This window comes from Hyaena hyaena, unplaced genomic scaffold (genome assembly GCF_003009895.1).
Source record: "Hyaena hyaena isolate Hyena2069 unplaced genomic scaffold, ASM300989v1 scaffold_1348, whole genome shotgun sequence".
Lineage (NCBI taxonomy): Eukaryota > Metazoa > Chordata > Mammalia > Carnivora > Hyaenidae > Hyaena > Hyaena hyaena.
The window spans coordinates 348,441-367,573 of record NW_024081967.1 but is presented as its reverse complement, the minus strand read 5'-3'; the positions used below and the strand labels follow the sequence as shown (position 1 = coordinate 367,573).

The 19,133-nt window shown below is 39.4% G+C and overlaps 1 protein-coding gene across 1 annotated transcript in view; it reads left to right on the top strand.

Annotated features, from left to right (window-relative positions):
• Positions 1-19,133, top strand: part of LOC120225136 (neuroblastoma-amplified sequence-like) — a 231,412-nt gene that overhangs the window by 40,501 nt on the left and 171,778 nt on the right. Inside the window, exons 12-15 of the mRNA XM_039223359.1 lie at positions 1,922-2,151; positions 5,554-5,666; positions 11,927-12,040; positions 17,028-17,141. Of these exons, the coding sequence (XP_039079290.1) occupies positions 1,922-2,151; positions 5,554-5,666; positions 11,927-12,040; positions 17,028-17,141 (571 nt within the window). The remainder of the gene's footprint in view (positions 1-1,921; positions 2,152-5,553; positions 5,667-11,926; positions 12,041-17,027; positions 17,142-19,133) is intronic.

The window sequence follows — 19,133 nt, the reverse complement described above, 5'->3', positions numbered from 1 at the left end:
AATAATACTTGAGAAATATTTGAAATAATAGCTCAATGGCACAATTTTGAAAATTTGATATAGCATGTAGAGCAGAAATGTATATTGTTTATTTTAGCAAGCACTTTTAAATTTTAGAGTGAGTGAATTATATTTTTCAGTACTGGGCATTAACTCTTTATAGCTTACTTGAATAACCCAAAGGAATAGAGAAACCGTCTTATCTAAGTTATTTGGGTCCTTTGATTTACGCCATTTTCACTTTTCACATATAAGTGATTAGGGACGCTCATTGGTAATTTGCCTTTCATTACAATATGTATTTTATAACAGATCCCTTATAGTTACTAGTAATATTATCCTTATTAATCATTTTAATCAAGGCCTGTCCAAAAATACTACCTTCCCCAGAAGCCTAGAAACAAGTGAAAATAAGGGGATCCTATGAAAATTGGGTAGTTGCCTTAATTGTAAAAAAATTCTCTTCTCCATGAAATCTACTTTTTTTCATTTCTTTCTTCTTGTTTCTGTGCTATCCTTATGCAACAGTGGAGGCCTAAGAGGGAAGAACATTCTTGGGGAAGTTGTTATACTAATTATATATTGATATATATAAGTATATATATTATTATACTAACAATGTTATATGTTTTAGTTATTTATTATTAGTGTAAATTTAAAGGGATCTCTTTAAGACTTTTTTGGACTAAGTAATAAGTACATAATCTCAGTCATAAGTAAATTTTATGTTAATTGATGCTATTAGTTGCCTAGTAGAATACAGTATTTGCATGAATACCTTCCATCAGTGGCTCTTGTTTTATTTCAATACTTTTTAATTTGCAGAATGGAAAAAAAAAGTCAATGTTGTATTTGCAGCTTGGCTAGTATGTAAGCCTGAATTCAGATGCAGTGAGCAGTCATAAATTACTGGTGTCCTATTCAAAGATTTTCTTTTTTTTTTTTTTTTTAAATGTTTTATTTATTTTTAGGAGAGAGAGAGAGAGACAGCGTGAGCAGGGGAGAGTCAGAGAGAGAGGGAGTCACAGACTGAAACAGGCTCCAGGATCTGAGCTGGCAGTCAGCACAGAGCCCGACGCGGGGCTCGAACCCACGAACCGCGAGATCATGACCTAAGCGAAAGTCGGACGCTTAACCGACTAAGCCACCCAGGCGCCCCTCAAAGATTTTCTTTTAAAAAATTGAACTACTGTAAATAGTTGAAGCAGAATGGGCCCTGTTGGGTATGGGACATTATGTCTAAGGATTCCTGTTTTCAATGAATATGAACTTCAGATATTTGACTTAAATGTTCACTATACACATTAAGATACAGTTGATCCTTAAACAACATGGGTGCGAACCACATGGGTCTGCGTACTTATACGCAAGTTTGTTTTTGTGTTTGTTAAGTATAGTACTGTAAATGTATCTTCTCTTCCTTGTGATATTAATGTTTCTCCCAGCTTACCTTAGTGTAAGTAAGAATAGTTCTAGAATACAGTAAATAAGAAATACATGTTAGTCACCTGTCCGTATTATCACTGAGGCTTCCACTTAACAGCAGGCTATTAGGAGTTAAGTTTTGGGGGAGTCAAAAGCTATACTGGGATTTCTGACTGCATGGGGAGGTCAGCACCCCTACCCCTGTGTTGTTCAAGGGTCAACTATATTATGCTTCCTATTAGTGCGTTCAGTTAAATGGTTTCTTCTTCCTAAAAAATGAGTTTGTTTTATTGAGGTGAAATTCACATGACATAACGGCCATTTGAAGTATACTTGCTTGTCATTTAGTGCATTCACAGTGTCATTTGTGCACCTGCTACCTGTAAGATGAATGTATTTCTTAATCTATTTCATTTGGATATCAGAGCCTTCATTTTGTTCAGAAGCACTAAGCCTGCCCTCATTAAGACTAATTCCAGTTTCTTCTTCCCCCCAGATATTTACAGAAAGCCTTCTGTGTTCCAGCCGCCTTGAAAATATCCACTTGGCCGGGCACATGATGCACTGCTGTGCTTGTTCGGCAAATCCCCCAGCTAGTGCTGTGCAGAAAGGGAAGACCCACTACAGGGTCAGTTACGAAAGAAGTATTGACTTGGTTTTGGCTGCCAGCAGAGAGTACTTTAACTCTTCCACCAGCCTCACTGATAGCTGCATGGATCTGGCCAGGTAGAGTAATTCTACATTCTTCCAGAAGAGGGAGGGGAGAAGTCAGAAGACACAGACTCCATTGTTGGTTTTGTTCTTTAGTTTACTAAATATATTACCACAAGCACAGATTGGCTGTTCTCTATGGGGCACAGTTATTTATTGCTTGACTGCAGAAAGGTAATTACGTTATGAATATTCATCCACTTTCTCATGACCCCTTTTCTCCAGCATACTTTCCTAGTCTTTCTTGCTGATGATCTGAGAGATTGTGTATCTTTTCTCTTAGAAAGGATTTATGGGATAGCCTGTAACTTCAAATTCTAGGAACTTTTAGCACATTTAGGCAATGGCTGTATGCTTTATGTGACTTCTGCTCTGTTTAGGGACGAGGGGCATGATTAGATGGTAAAACCCTAAAGTCCCTTCCAGGTAGAAATTTCTGGACTGTGAATTCTGTTTCTCTTTGGCCTGTTCTCCTGGAAATTTAGTGTTGGTCTTTTTACTATTGATTCTTAAGAGCTTTTTGTCCCTAAAGGATATTTACCCTTTGCCTCTCTTATATGTTTTAACCGTATTGTCAAGTTTTTATTATATATGATTTTCAAATTGCTGTTCGGAATTTTTTAAGATTTTGATTCTTTTGTTTTATAGTTTCTATTTTGTGTGTCATCCTTTGAAAGATCTTTAATTCCCAAGACCATTATTAGTTTTTCAGATTGTTTTTACTACTTTGATAGTTCTGTGTTCACATTGAAATTTTAGGCCCACTAGGAATTTATTTTGATGTAGTGATTGTGGTAGCTATTTAGATTAATTTTCCCCCCAAATGACTAGTAGCTAAAAAACAAACAAACAAACAAACAGACAAAACAAAACCCAGCTTAAAGAAAACTCCCCCCACTCCTAGTGATCTCAGTACAGAGAGAACCGTATTTTCTCAAACCATGTTATTGAACTTGATGGAGTTGTTAAAAATAGTAAATTTTTTTCTTCTCTCCTAAGGGATTGTATTTCTCTTTCAGATGATGAAAATATCAAATAGAATAGCTTTTAAAACGGGGAGTTGTGTTTGACCTAAATCTTTTTGGCAGGCATTCTCAGAGATCATTTTTAAATCTACACTTCTGATATTTCTCTTTCATTCCATCCCTTTTTCTCCCACAAGGACACATGGTAATTTGGAATAGATACCATATGTGTGTGTAAGGTGGCACCAGACTGATTATGATCTGTGAGCCTGGATATATTTAAATGTTCACAGTTATATTTAATATAGAAAATAGCCCAGACATTCCTATTGATTAAATTATTATGAACTAATTTTTTAATGTTTACTTATTTTTGAGAAGGAGTATAAGCAGGGGAGGCAGGGGGATTAGAGGATCCAGGTGGGCTCTGTGTTGACAGCAGCGAGCCCAGTGTGGGGCTCCATCTCACAAACTGTGAGGCCACGACCTGAGGTGAAGTTGGACACTCAACTGACTGAGCCTCCCAGACACCGCTAAACTAGTTTGTTTGTTTGTTTATTTTTTAAATGTTTTAATGTTTTATTTATTTCTGAGAGAGAGAGAGAGAGTGAGTGTGTGAGAGTGAGCAGGGCAGGGTCAGAGAGAGAGGGAGACACAGAATCTGAAACAGCCTCCAGGCTCTGAGCTGGCTGTCAGCACGGAGCCTGATGCGGGCCTCGAACCCACGAACCGCGAGATCATGACCTGAGCTGAAGTCAACGCTTAACCGACTGAGCCACCCAGGCACCCCTGAGCTAGTTTTTTAATTGAGGAGGTATTACATCCACGAGATGAAAATATTCAATGAAACAAGAAAGGATATTTATTTATAATAATTCTCTCTTCATTCTTGTTGCCCTAACTTTATCCCTAGCTATCTTTTTCAGTCATTTTCCTGTGTATCCTTCCAAAATATTGTAAAGGGTACCATCTTCCTAAGTCACAAATGGGTTTTACTACTTGTACATATCTTTCTGTATCTCGTTATTTCCACTTATGATCTATTCTAAAGGTTTTTTCACAAGTGCCTGTAGGCTTGATTTGTTCTCTTTTGATGGTTGTAAAATAGTCTATTGTTTGACTTTCTAGAATCTATTCGATTAGTTTGTGATTTAATGCATTGTCTTATATTTTAAAGTTTATTTTGAGAGAGAAAGAGAAAGCAGTTCCACATGCATGAGCAGGGGAGGGGGGGAGAGAGAGAGAGAGAGAGAGAGAGAGAGAGAGAGAATCCCAAGCACATTCTGTGCTGTCAGCCACAGGAGCCTGACATGGGCTCATGAACCTGAACATGGACCTCACGAACCATGAGATTCATGACCTGCGCTGAAATCAAGAGTTAGATGCTTAACTCACTGAGCCACCCAGATGCCCCTTTTATATTTTAAAAACACCATGATAGTAACCACCCCTAATTATGTTGGGCATGTGCAAGCCTATCTGTAGTATAAATTGCTAGAACTTGGAATTCCTGGGTTCAGAGGTAGTGCATGTAGAATTTTGGTAGATACCACAAGTAGTTCTGTCACTTTTACTCTTGAATCAGCAGTATATGTTAGTGCTCATCTTACTTAAATTTTAAAGTTTTGCAAGCAAGGTGGACCTATATCCATCACTCAGTCATACAGGTGCATGCTGGGGCAGAGTGATCTTCATCAGACCATCCATGATTTTAACACTGTTAGCCCTTCCTGGCCTCATCTCTACCAGTCTCTCCAGGCTTGCGTCCCATGCACCTTTCAGCAAGTTTGTTAATTAAAATATTTATTCACACACTTTGTCTGGATTTTTAAAAACATGCTTAAAATCCTCCATAGGGTGTCACAGCTTCTTAGTTTAGCAAAGTCACTTTCTCCTGTGTTCATCTCACTACTGCATTACCAACAGACTCTTCCTTATGATCAGAAAAATGTCCTTTGTGCAGTTTCTTAGGTTAGTGTTTTTTCCTTTGGGAAACAAAATTGTCACTGAAACAAGATGTTTGTTTCTCCTAGAAGAATAACTGGAAATTACCTGAATTCTGTCTCCTTTTTTAAACCTCTCCTGTATGATTATTACCTTTGGAGTCAGCAGTAAAAAGAGCGTGAAAGGCAGAGCTAACACATTTTGCTTCCTACTGTGGTCCATTACCCACTATCAGAATAGCCCTGTGCAAAATCACTTCACCTCTCTGAGCTTCAGTTTTGGCTTCCTTAGAAAGCAGGTGATGCTCTTGGCCTATGACACAGGCTTCTGTGAGGATTCAGTAAGGTAACAGCCAGCATCGAGCACAATACCTACCTGGGGTAGGTGTTTGATAGTGTGTGTTGGATCGCACATTGTTGAATACAGACAGGCAACTTAGCCAAATGTGTGTTATTAAAAAAAACAAAAACAAAAACAACAACAACAGAACTTACCTTATTTCCCCTAGGTGCTGCTTACAGCTGATAACAGATCGGCCTGCGGCCATTCAAGAGGAGCTAGATCTGATCCAGGCCCTGGGATGTCTTGAAGAATTTGGGGTAAAGATCCTGCCTTTGCAAGGTGAATTTTCTAGTTAGTGCTTTGTTATTAACTTGGCATTCAATTACTTTGCATTGAATTACTAGCGTTCCTTTGTAGTTATTTTTAAGCTAAAGAGTACCTGTGGTCATTTAATCCATTAGCAATAGATCCTACCCTCTGCTCCATTTTTCAAATGAAATCTTTTGTGGGCATCTGCAACAATAAAGCCGACATCTTACTATAAATGTATTTTTTGAGTTCTCAGTTATGCCATTAAAAGAAATAATATTCGTAACAGCAGTGAGGCTATTGGATAAAAACAAAAAGAAGTGGGGGATTATGGATTGGAGCTTCAGATCACCATCAGTTTTTGATTATGCAGTTTATTTCTATATTTTGTTTCAGTTGCATAGATTTAGAAGTAGCTATACATGATCGTATTTTATCTTGTTATGTTCAGTACAGAATATTCTTTAAGTTGATACTATTTTTTTAAAAAGAGGAATGACAGGAAGTTCTTGCTTAGAGTTTAATTCCTAGAGATATCTTAACAATGCTCAAGTTCTTTTATCTAAATGTACAGGTTGGGGAAGTACCACCCAAGACCAGCATGCTGACACACAGTCACTTGTGATCATTATCTGCTTTGTGCTGTGAGGATAGTGTGTGTCCTCCAGCGTCCTGACTCTTACCTGACAAGCGGGGGATAGATTTCCTGTTGCCTTGAACTCTGAGCCTCTGTGCCCGAAATAAAGCGGGTAGCTTGATTATTAGCAGTATGCTTGGTGCCTTCCATGTAATCTCTTATCTTTATTCTTAAACCTGGAAATGTTTGGAATTGGGAGTGGGGAAGTTATAGCTGAGTTGTTTCCATCTCTGATTTTTGACACATTTTCGCTGGAATTGTCTCTCTCTCTCTCTCTCTCTCTCTCTCTCTCTCTCTCTCCCCCTCCCCCCCTCTCCCCTCCCCCCCCCCTTTTTTTTTTTAACTCCGGGTACCTTTGGACAATGATGTCCTGTTAACAGGTTCCTTGGTGTCTTTGTCCTGTGTAAGGTTTTGGGTAAGGCGGATCTTAGGGGATGTAAGTCAGCTAAGACCTTCTCATATGGGTTTCCATTGTAGTTTTACTACAAATCAGAGTCCTGTTTGCCAGATTAATTTATTAGACTTGAAAAAGGTAGTATTTCTGTTACCTTGAATATTATTGTTTGTAAATAATTTCTAGGCGATTATACATATCCTGTAGCATCTTAAGTACATTTATGGAGATCGTTAAATCGCTGGAAAATTGTATTTTCTGAGCTCAAAGCTTTTTAAAATTGTGAAGATTAGTCAGATTTACAAAAAAAACATTTTCATTTTATTCTCAGATGTCTTAAATCATTACCTGTCTCCCCAGAAACACTTACATTTTCAGCTGACGTGTTCAGCCCCGGCGGAGTCTAGAGCACTAGGAAACTTTTGCCCTCTGGTTGGGCCACGTCCTCATAGCTCTGACTCTGTATATGGGTGTATTTTAGCCACTTATTGAATCCAGGCAGACTGATTGATATAATACAAAAAAAGCTTTCTTGCAGTCCCCCGAATGCAAATGAATTCTTTCAACTGAATTGAAATAATAAGTTGAGCTCTTAATTTTCTGTGGTGCTCCATTAGCAGTACTTTTGCTGGCATATTTGCACATCGTCTGATGGGTTTGGAAATCTGCGACCAAACCTGCTATCCTGCTGTTACTTCTGAGAGATTTCCTGACTGGAGAGCGTTTGAAGAAGGACATTTGCTTTCATGTCTTGACAGCTTTCCAGCTTGATATATTGATTTGGATATATTGATTCCTATTAGAATGAATGTCAGAAATCCTCTGGATGGGGAGATGGGATATTGCATTGTATCCTGGTGTTGTGTTTATGCCGCAGATACAGTTTAGGGTTAAGCCTCTCTTGTAGTCAGTTATCAGGGACTGGACAAACCGTGTAACTTGATATTTAAACATTTATGGTCTAGGTTTTTTTGTTTGTTTGTTTGTTTGTTTTAGTGTACATAGTTCGTTTTGTCAGTCTGCTTTGTTTTAGAGCCTTCTTTGCCTGCACTTGACGAGTTGCTCCTGGTCACCAAGTGAAGACTAGTGGTACTAGCTAAGTGACACTTAGAGAGTCCATAGCAAACAGGAACAGAAATAGCATGTAAAAGTGATTCCTTATGTTTGAGTGTGTGTGTGTGTGTGTGTGTGTGTGTGTGTATACACACATGTGTGCTTTCCCCATCATTTGGATATTCCCATTTTATGTGAATTATTCTTAATATTCACATGGGCAGATGTGGGATATTTCACTTGTCCCCTGTGGTCTTTCTATAATAGGGCAAGTCCGTTTTCAGTCTCACAGCACTCTGGGTAAAGCCCCTGGAGCCAGTTTTGTCCAGCCAGTGACTGGACAGGTGGTTCACCTTTCTTTATGTTTAGGTTTTCTCATTCACAAAATGGGGATACTAATAAGCACCTTCTAGAATTGCTGATAGAGACGAAGGCCGTGTGTTCACAGTGCCTGGGATATCGGAAGGGCTCTACACGCATTAGCTGTCATTTCTGTTATTTTGCATGGAGGCTCTAGTGCCTCGCGGTGGTAGAATTAGAGCGGCCTTGCCTGCTTGCCGTTCTCCTCTTCCCCACCATCCCTTCCTTCTTGTTCCCACTCTCCTTTCCTTCCACCCAAAAATACCGAGGTAGCTTCTTACTGTCTTCTAGAAACTGAAGGGATGAAGGGACTAGGGCACACTTCCTGGCTTGTGCGTGTGTGTGTGTGTGTGTGTGTGTGTATGTGTGTGCTGATGGTGACAGGACTGCGTCGTGCGAGTGAGTGTCACGTGGGAGTTTAAACTCTGACTCCGCCACTCTGAGCTGTGTGACCTGTGGCACCTTCATGGTTTTGAATGTCACCTTCCTCAGTCAGAGATAATAATAAAATGTTCCGTAGACAGGCTTGAAAATCCGTCTTGAAACATTGAAGATTTTTACAGTAGAGGATCTCGTTCTCCATAAGCGTGTCTGTGAGTATGCCAGTAGTAGTGGTAATAGTAACAGCTCACATTTATTGAGTGGTTTTCATGTTCTAAGTGGTTTTATATGTTTGTATTCTCAAAAATATCCTACGAAGTAGTGTCTATTATTGTTTCCAACTTCCAGATGCTGAAATAAAAATATGAGAGGTTAAATAGCTTGCTCAGGGTCACGCAATTAGAGGTGGAGCTAGAATTCAAAGCTAGGTAGTTTGGTACAAAAACCTATGTTTGTAAAGAGTCGACTATACTCTTGTGATGACGTGATGGGAAAGTAAAAGATTTAAGAAGGAAACTCAGGTATTCTCACTCATCGGCTAACGAATGCTGCATGTTGTCACCTTCTGCCCCAGTACGAGTCAGATTTGTACTTCAGCAATGTCACAGTCTACCTGTGCCAGTCATGAGCAACCGAAAGTGATATTTTGCATCTATGGTTTGTTGGGGATGATTTGCTGTCTGTGCCTTACAAGGTTGTGATGAGAACATTTGGCATGTGCATAGCTGGTCAGTGAGAGCTTCTTATGTCTGAGACATTTGTGTGTCTGTGAGAGTTATAGTTGAGTGTGTGTGTGTGTGTGTGTGTGTGTGTGTGTGTGTGTGTATGTGCCAGAACACTGGATATATATTTGTGAGATCCACAGTGAGGGAGCCTCAACTATTAAAAGATACATAGCATACATGCAGATCTTTTTCATCATCATTAATTCCATTTGAAAAGGAATTTTAAGTTTCAGAGACTCCTTTCCTTCATAGAAATATAGAAATAATATCTAAGGCCTGAATTTACTTAACCGAGAAATCACATTTCAAAATATAATTTAGCATGTCCTACAATAAGCAGTAAAGGAGAATTGGTCTAGTGATTGTCCAGAGGCTCAAAAAATAGAGAAATAAATAAAGTAAAAAGGCATTTGAACAAGGCAATTGCACTCTATTAGAATTCTACTCTGCAAATTTACTTAATGTCCTTAAAATATTAGTAGTTATGCATTGCTTAGGGCAAGAAACAGACAAAGAACCAAACTTGGAACTTTGGAGAAAATGAAGATCCATTGCTATGTGTGACCTCAGTTTTCTACTTTGATTCTGTTGAGCTAGAGGAAGCAGGGCTGTAGTCAGGGATGCAGCTCACTGGCATTATACAACCAGGTGCCCCTGAGAGAGCCAGCATTCATCAAATACGGCTATGAAAGTGTCTGCGGAAGCCTCCAGTTTCTTACATATGTAGACTGACCATGAGATCTAGACAGGACGGGTTTGATTTGGAAAATCTAATTAGAAACATGCAGAAAGTACCTTTCTCATAGTAATTGCATGTGAAATAATGAAGTAGTAATATACGTTTTCTTCAAATACAAGGAGAAAAACCCATAAAACAGTAGCAAATGTTAAAGGAAAAAAAACCCAATTTTTTGATTGAGAAAAGTTACGGAAAACTTTGAGGTATGCTGTGTCAGCTCATTTTTGCTAGGCTGTGCTACAGTAAGAATCTCCAGAGCCTCGGGGCCCATGATAGAAGGCGAGTCCTCACACCCCAGCATTTCTGCAGTGCAGCTTCGTGAAGTGGCATTCTCACGGGAGGGGAGAAGCTCAGGAGTGGGAGCCCACGGTGACTCCCATTTGCTCAGAGGAGCATATGTCATTTCCACTCCCATTTCGTTGCCCGTAGAAATCACATGGTCAAGCCTAATGTTAGTCAGGTTGGTATCTGGGACATGAGTCATTACAGTGGATACTGCGAACAGTAATACAGTCTACTGAAGTTAGACTCAGACACACGCATCGCTTGCCGTGATTGTGAAGTAACTGAAGTCTCCATCTACTTTCTGTTTTACAGTAAAGGCCACAAAGGATTACTGTACTAGTGGATGCATAAATAGCCCTCTTAAAATAACCCAGTGCACACTCAAGTATTTAGGAATAAAAGGATATAACATATGCAACTTATTCTCAGATAGTTCAGAAAAAATAGGTGTATGTGTGCATGCGTGTGCACATGCGCATTCATGTTTGTATAGATGTGTGGAGAGGGAGGGCTCACCTGCATGACTGCTCACGTGCATGTGTACACGGAGCAAATTATTAATAATTGATTATTCTTGGCAAAAAGTATGGAGTTCTTTGTACCATTCGGGCAACTTTTCTGTAAGTTTGAAATTAAAGCATAATTAAAACTTACAATAAAAGAGCACATTCCAAAGAAAACTACCACCTCTCTCCTTTATCTCACCAACCCCTGGGCCCCCTGCCACTTACCTATAAGAAGTTTTGGGAGAACACAGAATATATGGGATAAAGCCATAGATTTGGGAATGGATAAAGGAATAAGGTATGAAAAAGATTTAAAGGGGCTGGGTTGAATTCTGGTTCTATCACTTTAGTGACCTTTCTATATTTTTTTTTCCCTGAAAAAGGTTGCCTTATAGTTGCCTTATAAGTCCTGCCTTTTAGGGTTAACATGTAAATTACCTACAACACATGCCTGAGATGTAGGTCCTACTCATTGAATGTCAGCTGCTATTATTATAGTTGCTACTGTTATAATTATGGGGGCTGGGCTGCCCCGATAGTGACCTGCTTCTTAAAGGTTGGTACCTCTTCCTTAAATAAATAACCATTTCTTCCTACCATATACATAATCTTTGCTGAAGCTTTTTTCTCCGTTTAAGTGTCCTCAGTTACCTCATAGTGTGAATTGCTGTGATCAGACATGTTTTATTTTCCTAATATCTGGCTTAAGTGAGAAGATAGGGCCGGTTTGGAGAAAGGTTAACACATTGGAACAGTGGGCACTTTGAAGATTCCTGCGCTTTACACAGGGGTGATGATGTGGAGGTAGAATATGGATTTGGAACACTGGATGGATTTTGGGGTGGGGAGGTAAGGTGAATGGGGTGCAGGTGTGATAGGAAGTTTGTGACATTTTCAAAGACAAATACTGAATTCTTTAAAATTTACCCTGAGGCCTTCTGTGGCACTTGCAAAGGTGACGCTTTTTCATAGCTCCTGAATGTCCACACATTTGCCGCTTCAGAAGCTGGGTGACAAAGGATCCAAGCTGCACGTTATTTATTCAAAAGCAACGACAATTTTAATTTTTTTAAAAAAACAATTGTGTCTTAATCCTTCTTGATCTGGAGGCTAGCAGGTTTCATTGTGTTTGCTTACCTTAAACTTGGACAGTCACGACACTCTAGTGATGTCCCTGGTTCCCAGTCTTTTGTATGTCTCTCTTTCACAGTGCGGTTGTGCTCGGATCGGATCGGCCTCATCAAGGAGTGTATTTGCCAGTCTCCCACGTGCTACAGACAATCCGCCAAGCTCCTGGGCCTTGCTGACTTGCTGAGGGTGGCAGGTAAGCTGAGGGTGGCAGAGTAAGGTTTCTGTGTCATTCTTGACATCATCCCAGGCAAACATCAGCAAACATGGTTCCAGATGTCGGAGAGCTGTTCTTGAGCAAGGATTCGTCTTCTCGGCAAAGACGGGCACGGGATAAAAACGTGTGCCCATACTGAGCCGCTGGTCCGTCTGTCCTTCAGATGAGGATGGGCTCATTCAGGGCACCACAACGTGGTTGTGAGGGCATGAAGGAAGCCAGGATTAGCGTTTATAACCAGAAAGCTGAATGTGGAACAGGTCCGGCCTGCCACTTCACCTTCAGTGCCCAGATTTGGTGTGGCGTCTTTGAGCCTGAACAATTTTTTAGAAAAATGTGTGCATTTACTATTTGGTGGGGTTTTCACCTAGCTCATCTTACTTCGTCTTCTATTAAATGGCAATGATGATGGTATTTTTTCATTTTATAAGGGAAATTCAGGATCAGAGAAGTCCAATATCTTGCTCAGCAGGGTTAAATAGCAGACCCTAGCTTCTGAGGAAAGTCTCTCTGAGTCTACCCTTCATGTTTCTTTAACCACACTGTTCTGCTTATCAGAGTCTCTCAGTAATTTTCTTTTGTATTTTTGACTTACCTCTACAAGAACAGTCATTGGCCATATGTTTTATAAGCAGTGGTTTGAAGTTAGACTTGTCCAGACCACATATTACAGGCTCAAAAGCAAGTGAGATTGCTGTTTATATGCTGAACTTTTCAAAACATATATATTTAATATACTTAGGGGATATACATTTATTCATGTTTTTAAATCTTCATATAAATGACTTTTAAGGTCTGCAGTTTTAGTAACTTGCCCTGTGTCATTGTCCTTTTCTGGTTGGTCTGAAATCAGAGAGTTAGCATCCTTACCTGGGGGCCCTCGGCAGCTCTGGGACCTGTCACCCAGCGTGAGGCATTTGGATGATGGGAGAGAAATTGGGGGAGGGGTCAGAAACCTGCTTCGGCCCTCACTGTCCCATAGGCTTGCAAAGTGACTTTAGCTCCAGCTCTGTCTCTGGAGAATGGGAATGAGCCTCTCGCGCTTCACCCTCCAAGTTACAGGGTCCCCAAATGAGTTAGTGCCTGGAAGAGCACTTTGTAAACTTTGAAGCACACTGAAAATCAGGGAAGATTTCCATAAGGAAATTTCACCGAAACTAACAAAGCAGCTCCGGGATGCTGCCAGCATTTTCATGTGCCCACTGAGACTAATTTCGTTTTGTCCTGTGTCCTCTTGACACAGAAACAGGGATATCAGTGATCTTGGTAAATTGTAGGAATTTTTAATGGTATTAATATTCTTTCAGTCCTCTTCCGTACTGTCTGTCTGTCTGTCTGTCTACCTACCTACCTACCTACCTACCTATCTACCTATTTATTTAAATTTTTAGAGAGAGAGAGCATAAGCTGGGGTGAGGGGCAGAGGAAGAGAAAGAGAGAATCCTAAGCAGGCTCCATGCTAAGTGCGGAGCCCACTGTGGGACTTGATCCCACAATGCTGGGATCATGACCTTAGCTGAAATCAAGAGTCAGATGTCAACGTGACCGAGCCACCCAGGTGCCCCTATATTCTTTGTATATAGTAGCTCTTACAACAGCCTCTTGTTCCCTGCATTTTACAGGTGAGGAAATCGAGGCACAGAGAGGTGAAGTGGTACCGCTGCACTAGGTACTTTGGATATAAAGTTCTGTTCCACACAGCTTCTGCCCCCCCAGGAACTTGGACTCTTAGAGGGCTGAGCAAGTGGATACTTATGCTGCACTGTAGACATGATGTGTCCCTGGCGTCTGCATACAAGTGTTCCAGAGGTTGGAAGAAGGGCAGTGCTAGTATTTTGCCTACTGAGGAGGGTAGTTCAGAAAGGGATCTGTAAGCTGGTGACATTTATCTGAAGCTCGTAGGGTGTTTGGTTATCTACTGCTGCTTTATAAACCATCCCCAAAATTTAGTGACTTAAAGCAAAATCATTTGATTTTTATTCTCCCAGTTCTGGAGGTTGACTGGGCTCAGCCAGGGAGTTCAGGATCCTTCTTGAAATTGCTCTCAGATAGTGTCTGAGGGGGAGGAGGGGATAGATGGTCTCCTCTCAAAGGTTGCTCTACTTACATGCCTGGCACATGGTCTGGGAACACTTACAGAGCTGGGGGATAGAATAGTCAGGGCCTTATCTCTTCTCTTTGTAGTTTCTCCTTGTGGTCTTTCCATGTGGGGGCCTCAGAGTCCCCGTACTTCTTATGTGATGGCTGACGGCTCCCAGAGTCAGTGTTCTGAGAGAAACCAGAAAAAGCTTCATGGGGTTTTCTAATCTAGCTTTGGAATTTGGGCAATTTCATTACTATTGTGTCTTCTTCATGGAGGCAGTCACATGGGCCCTCCCTGGTTTAAGGGAAATACATATGGGCTCCACCTGAAGGCTTAACTGGGACCAGATACTCTGCTTCTGAGCTGACCTACTCGCTTGGCTGCTGGAAGAGACCTCAGTTTCTCCCTGGCTGGTGGCAAGCAGCCTCAGTTCCTTGGCACCTGGACCTCTCCATAGGGCCTAACTGTTCTGCCAACGTGATACCTAATTGCTCCTCAGGCAGTTGATCCATGAGAGACTGAGGAGGAAGCCCTCATGTCCATTATGACCTAGTCTTGGAAATCACCCATCATCATTTCCACCTTATTCCATTAGAAGTAAATCACTAACCAGCCCCTGTCAAGGGGAGGGTCACTGAGCTCCATCTTTAGAAAGGAGTGTCAGAGAACTTGGGGACGTAGCTTATATTTCATATACTCAAAGCCTTGTCATACCACTATTAATGCGCTTTTTTCAGACTAAATATCGGAATCATTTTCTTTAATAGATGGGTTTTTTAAAATGTTTACTTATTTTTGAGAGAGAGAGCACACAAGCAGAGGAGGGGCAGAGAGAGAGAGGGAGACACAGACTGCAAAGCAGGCTCTAGGCTCTGAGCTCTCAGCATAGAGCGCAACACAGTGCTCGAACTCATAAACCGTGAGATCATGACCTGAGCCGAAGTTGGATGCTTAACCGACTGAGCCACCAGGAGCTCCTTGAACAGTTGTCTTGCCTGTCCATACTCCTGGCTGTTAGAGTTTATTTTGTTTTGTTTTGTTTACAGTATTTTTCTAGATCATTCTTTTAGGCTATTTTAGGTAATGTTTCCACCCCTAATCCATCTGTTCAGATAGGAACTTTATAGAAAGAATGAAAAGCAGTTAAATATTTGAACTTTGGACTTGAAGGGATGACTATTTAACATATCTTCATATAAAAGTTTACATTAACTACAATAATAATCCTCATTTTATGCTTTTATACATACCTAAGTTACTTGTTACCACCCTTATAACAAAGATATGACTCTTATTTTGAATGTGAGAAAACGGGAATAAAGAAGTTAAATAATTTATTGATGATTTCACAGTTAAGAAGTTTCTCACTTTGAATCCTTTACTCTTATCCTTTGTTTCTATATTTTGTTGTTGTTGTTGTATGATGGTAATTAATGGATCCTTACGTAAAGTCAGCTGATTTAGAGGCTTTCATTATGTCTGCCAAATATCTTTGCCACCTAGCCAAGCTGTCTTATGGAAAAAAAAATCAAAATCACCCTCGGTCCTTTCATTTTTTATTTAGATAGTCTGACTAAATGCAAACATTTTATGAGTATTATCTAGGAAATAGGTTTTATATTAAGTGTGATATGTGCATGTATTTTTGAGAAACTTTTTACATATTGTTCCATTTCCAGTATTGTGTGTTAGTGTTACAGAGCGTGGGTTTGTTCTAATAATATTATGAATCATAGTGTTCTATCCTCCCTTTTTTAAAAAAATAAAGTTTTTCAATTAGCTTAGGCCATTACTTGGATTTTTTTTTTAAACCTGTGAAACATAGGATGGAGATTAATGGTAACATATTTTACAACTTTCATTCAAAGCTTTCTGTGATATGTTTACTTTTTCTTCCAAACTGCATTAGAGCTTAAAAATGCAAGGACCATTACACTTTTTCTTTTTGGAAATATTAAAAATAATTTTAAAATTTCATTACTTCATTAAAATTTAAAATATGTTTTACTTTTTTTTTAAGTCTGAATATACAGATTGCATTTATGTTGTAACTTTGAATTATTTGTCTTATAATTGAAAGTTGCATTCTGAATAGAATCTACTCATTTCATTGAGGATTTATTTTTTGAGCCCCAATTATATGTATGACTTGGAGGTGCTGAGAAGTTAACAAGGAAGGGACCCCTGTCTGGAGAGAGCTTAAATTCTGAGACTAGATACAGATTTTTAAAACAATAATCCCAATAAATTGGTATCCAGAGAATGAAAAGGAAAGACACATGTAGGAGGGGCATCTAAACCATATATTTTTTGTGAAGAAAGTGTAGAGAGATCAAAGAAGGACATGACATCTAATTTGGCTTCTAAGAATCTTTTTGAGAAGATTAAGATCTTTGTGTTAACATAAACTGAATTTTGGTAGTTTTCTTAGAGTCTAGATGCTTACTATGATAAATGAAAGATAGCACTGTTAGTGAAACTATAAAATTATGTCCAGTTTACCGTGTTTAAGTCTCCCCTCTTTCTATTTGTCATTTGTTAATTATAATTAGAAACAGAACATTCAAAGGGCAAAAGCTTAAAAAAAATAGCAAAATATTTAAGCCTCTTTTGGGAGGAAAACATTTTCTCTGCCTTCTTAGGATGGAATGGTTGGTCTGGGGCTGATACTGATCATTGATCTCCTAGGAGACTGAGAGCTGGTTCCAGGATTAATAAATAGATTGGAAGGTCAAAGTTTCCTTGACATTTGTCCTATAATCTTTTAAAAAATCAGTCTAATCTCTACCTTTTATTTTTTAATTAATTCGAAATACAGTGTTAATGAGCTGTTTTATCAATTGATGCTCCCATAATCATTAAGTCCTTTGCATGTGTTTACAGGTGAAGACCCAGAAGAAAGGCGTGGACAGGTTCTGATCCTTCTAGTAGAACAAGCACTTCGTTTCCATGACTACAAAGCAGCCAGTGTGCATTGTCAGGAGCTCATGGCCACAGGTGAAACAGACAAATTACTTAACACTTTGCTCAGGTCCATTTTGCATGAGTAATGGAAAAGGTCTGTTCTGAAATCAATTGGCCTGATTGGAAAGCCAGGCACATTTTCTTCAAAAGACTTGAGAAACATTTTATGAGTGCTGATCAGTATGTATGCTATGTGCTTATATATTAATGTAAGTACTTAATGGGCTCAGGGGTTATATTTTAGCTGAGATTTTGGTTGCTTTCCATTGCCTATTAAAAATATGCTCATAATTTTAAGAATAATTTTATATAAAATATTTTAATGGCTTTTCATGTATTTGTTATATAAAAGAACATTTAAAATTTTTGAATTATCTATGATTTGTGAGTGAATATTTCTAGTCTTTAGTTTTTTTAAAAAAGGATAACATAGTGCTTTTCAAACTGATCTTGAGAAATTAGGAAGTAGTCTGCAACCCTAAAATTTTCTATATTGATATTTAAGTTCCAGTCTCTGGAGGATCAGATTTTTTTTTTTTCTGGAATAATTTCACTCTGAAAGAACATATTCCCCCATGGGGTAGGAAGTGATGTTGTCTGATCATAGACTCTCTCCTAAATGATCTGCTTCCTGTAGCTATCTGTGAATATATGAAAGCTCAAGCATACTTTACCTTGTGTCTTTGCTTTCAGAGTGAGTGGTTACAAATGTAGTGCTTCACCTCATCATAACTCACAGAGCCATGCACTGAAGAATTTTGCACTTCGTGTATACTGTTCCAGAAAAATATTACTCTGTCATTTCTCATTTTAAATTTTTAAATTTTTTTTTAAAAATTTATTTCTGAGAGAGAGAGACAGCATGAGCAGGAGAGGGTCAGAGAGAGAGGGAGTCACAGACTGAAACAGGCTCCAGGCTCTGAGCCGGCAGTCAGCACAGAGCCCGACGCGGGGCTCGAACCCACGAACCGCGAGATCATGACCTGAGCGAAAGTCGGACGCTTAACCGACTAAGCCACCCAGGCGCCCCAAGGTTAGTGGAATTCTTGCTGACCTGACTTAACAGGATCTTTGCTGAAGGCAGGCCAAGGTGATCAGATATCAAGGGTGAAGGATGAGGAATTTACTCGCATATCAACAACGATCAGTTGTTGGGTGGGAGATTCTCTCTAAACTGACTGTTTTGGGGGCACCTGGGTGGCTTACTCGGTTAAGCGTCCGACTTTTGCTTAGGTCATGATCTCGTGGTTCGTGGGTTCGAGCTCCGTGTCGGGCTCTGTGCTGACTGCCAGCTCAGAGCCTGGAGCCTGTTTCAGATTCTGTGTCTCCCTCTCTCTCTGACCCTCCCCTGCTCACGCCATCTCTCTCTCTCTCTCCTAGAAATAAATAAAACATTAAAAAAAAATTTAAACTGACTGTTTTGCAGAATTTTTGCTGAAACTGGAGTCAGTGGGCTCAGCCAGGCCAAGGTATAGGCCTAGTTGTGAAGAGGCTTCATGTTTGACAGAGCCTAACATTTGGTCAAGGAGAGAATCTTTTTCAGGTCATCTATGAAAATGTTTAAAAGTCTGGGAGAAAAACTCAGTGCTTTGTAACCTCAGCATTAGGAAATGAGTTTCATAAAAGATCTACATTCCGTAAAACTAACCAATATTAACGTTAACCATTATTAAGCCAGTATTGACTTTGTAACATTAAGTTCAGAATAATTATGGTTTTCTGAAACAAAAATATGTATTACTCTAAAATTATTTAGAGATCTTTGTTAAAGAATTTTATTCCCATAAGGCGTAGTACCTGGATTTTTACTTTATATATTTAGAGAAATTACTCTGGACCAAGTCCTTTGTACCTTAAAAAAAAAATAAATAAAAACCCTTTCAATCTATATCTTAGTACTTAGAAAAAAACAAACTCTTTCAACCTAGAACTCCTTCAACTACAAATAAAACTGTATTTTAAGAATCTGGAGTATAAAATTGTGTAGGAGAAAGATCTCTGCTTACAGCCACAACTGATGGTTTG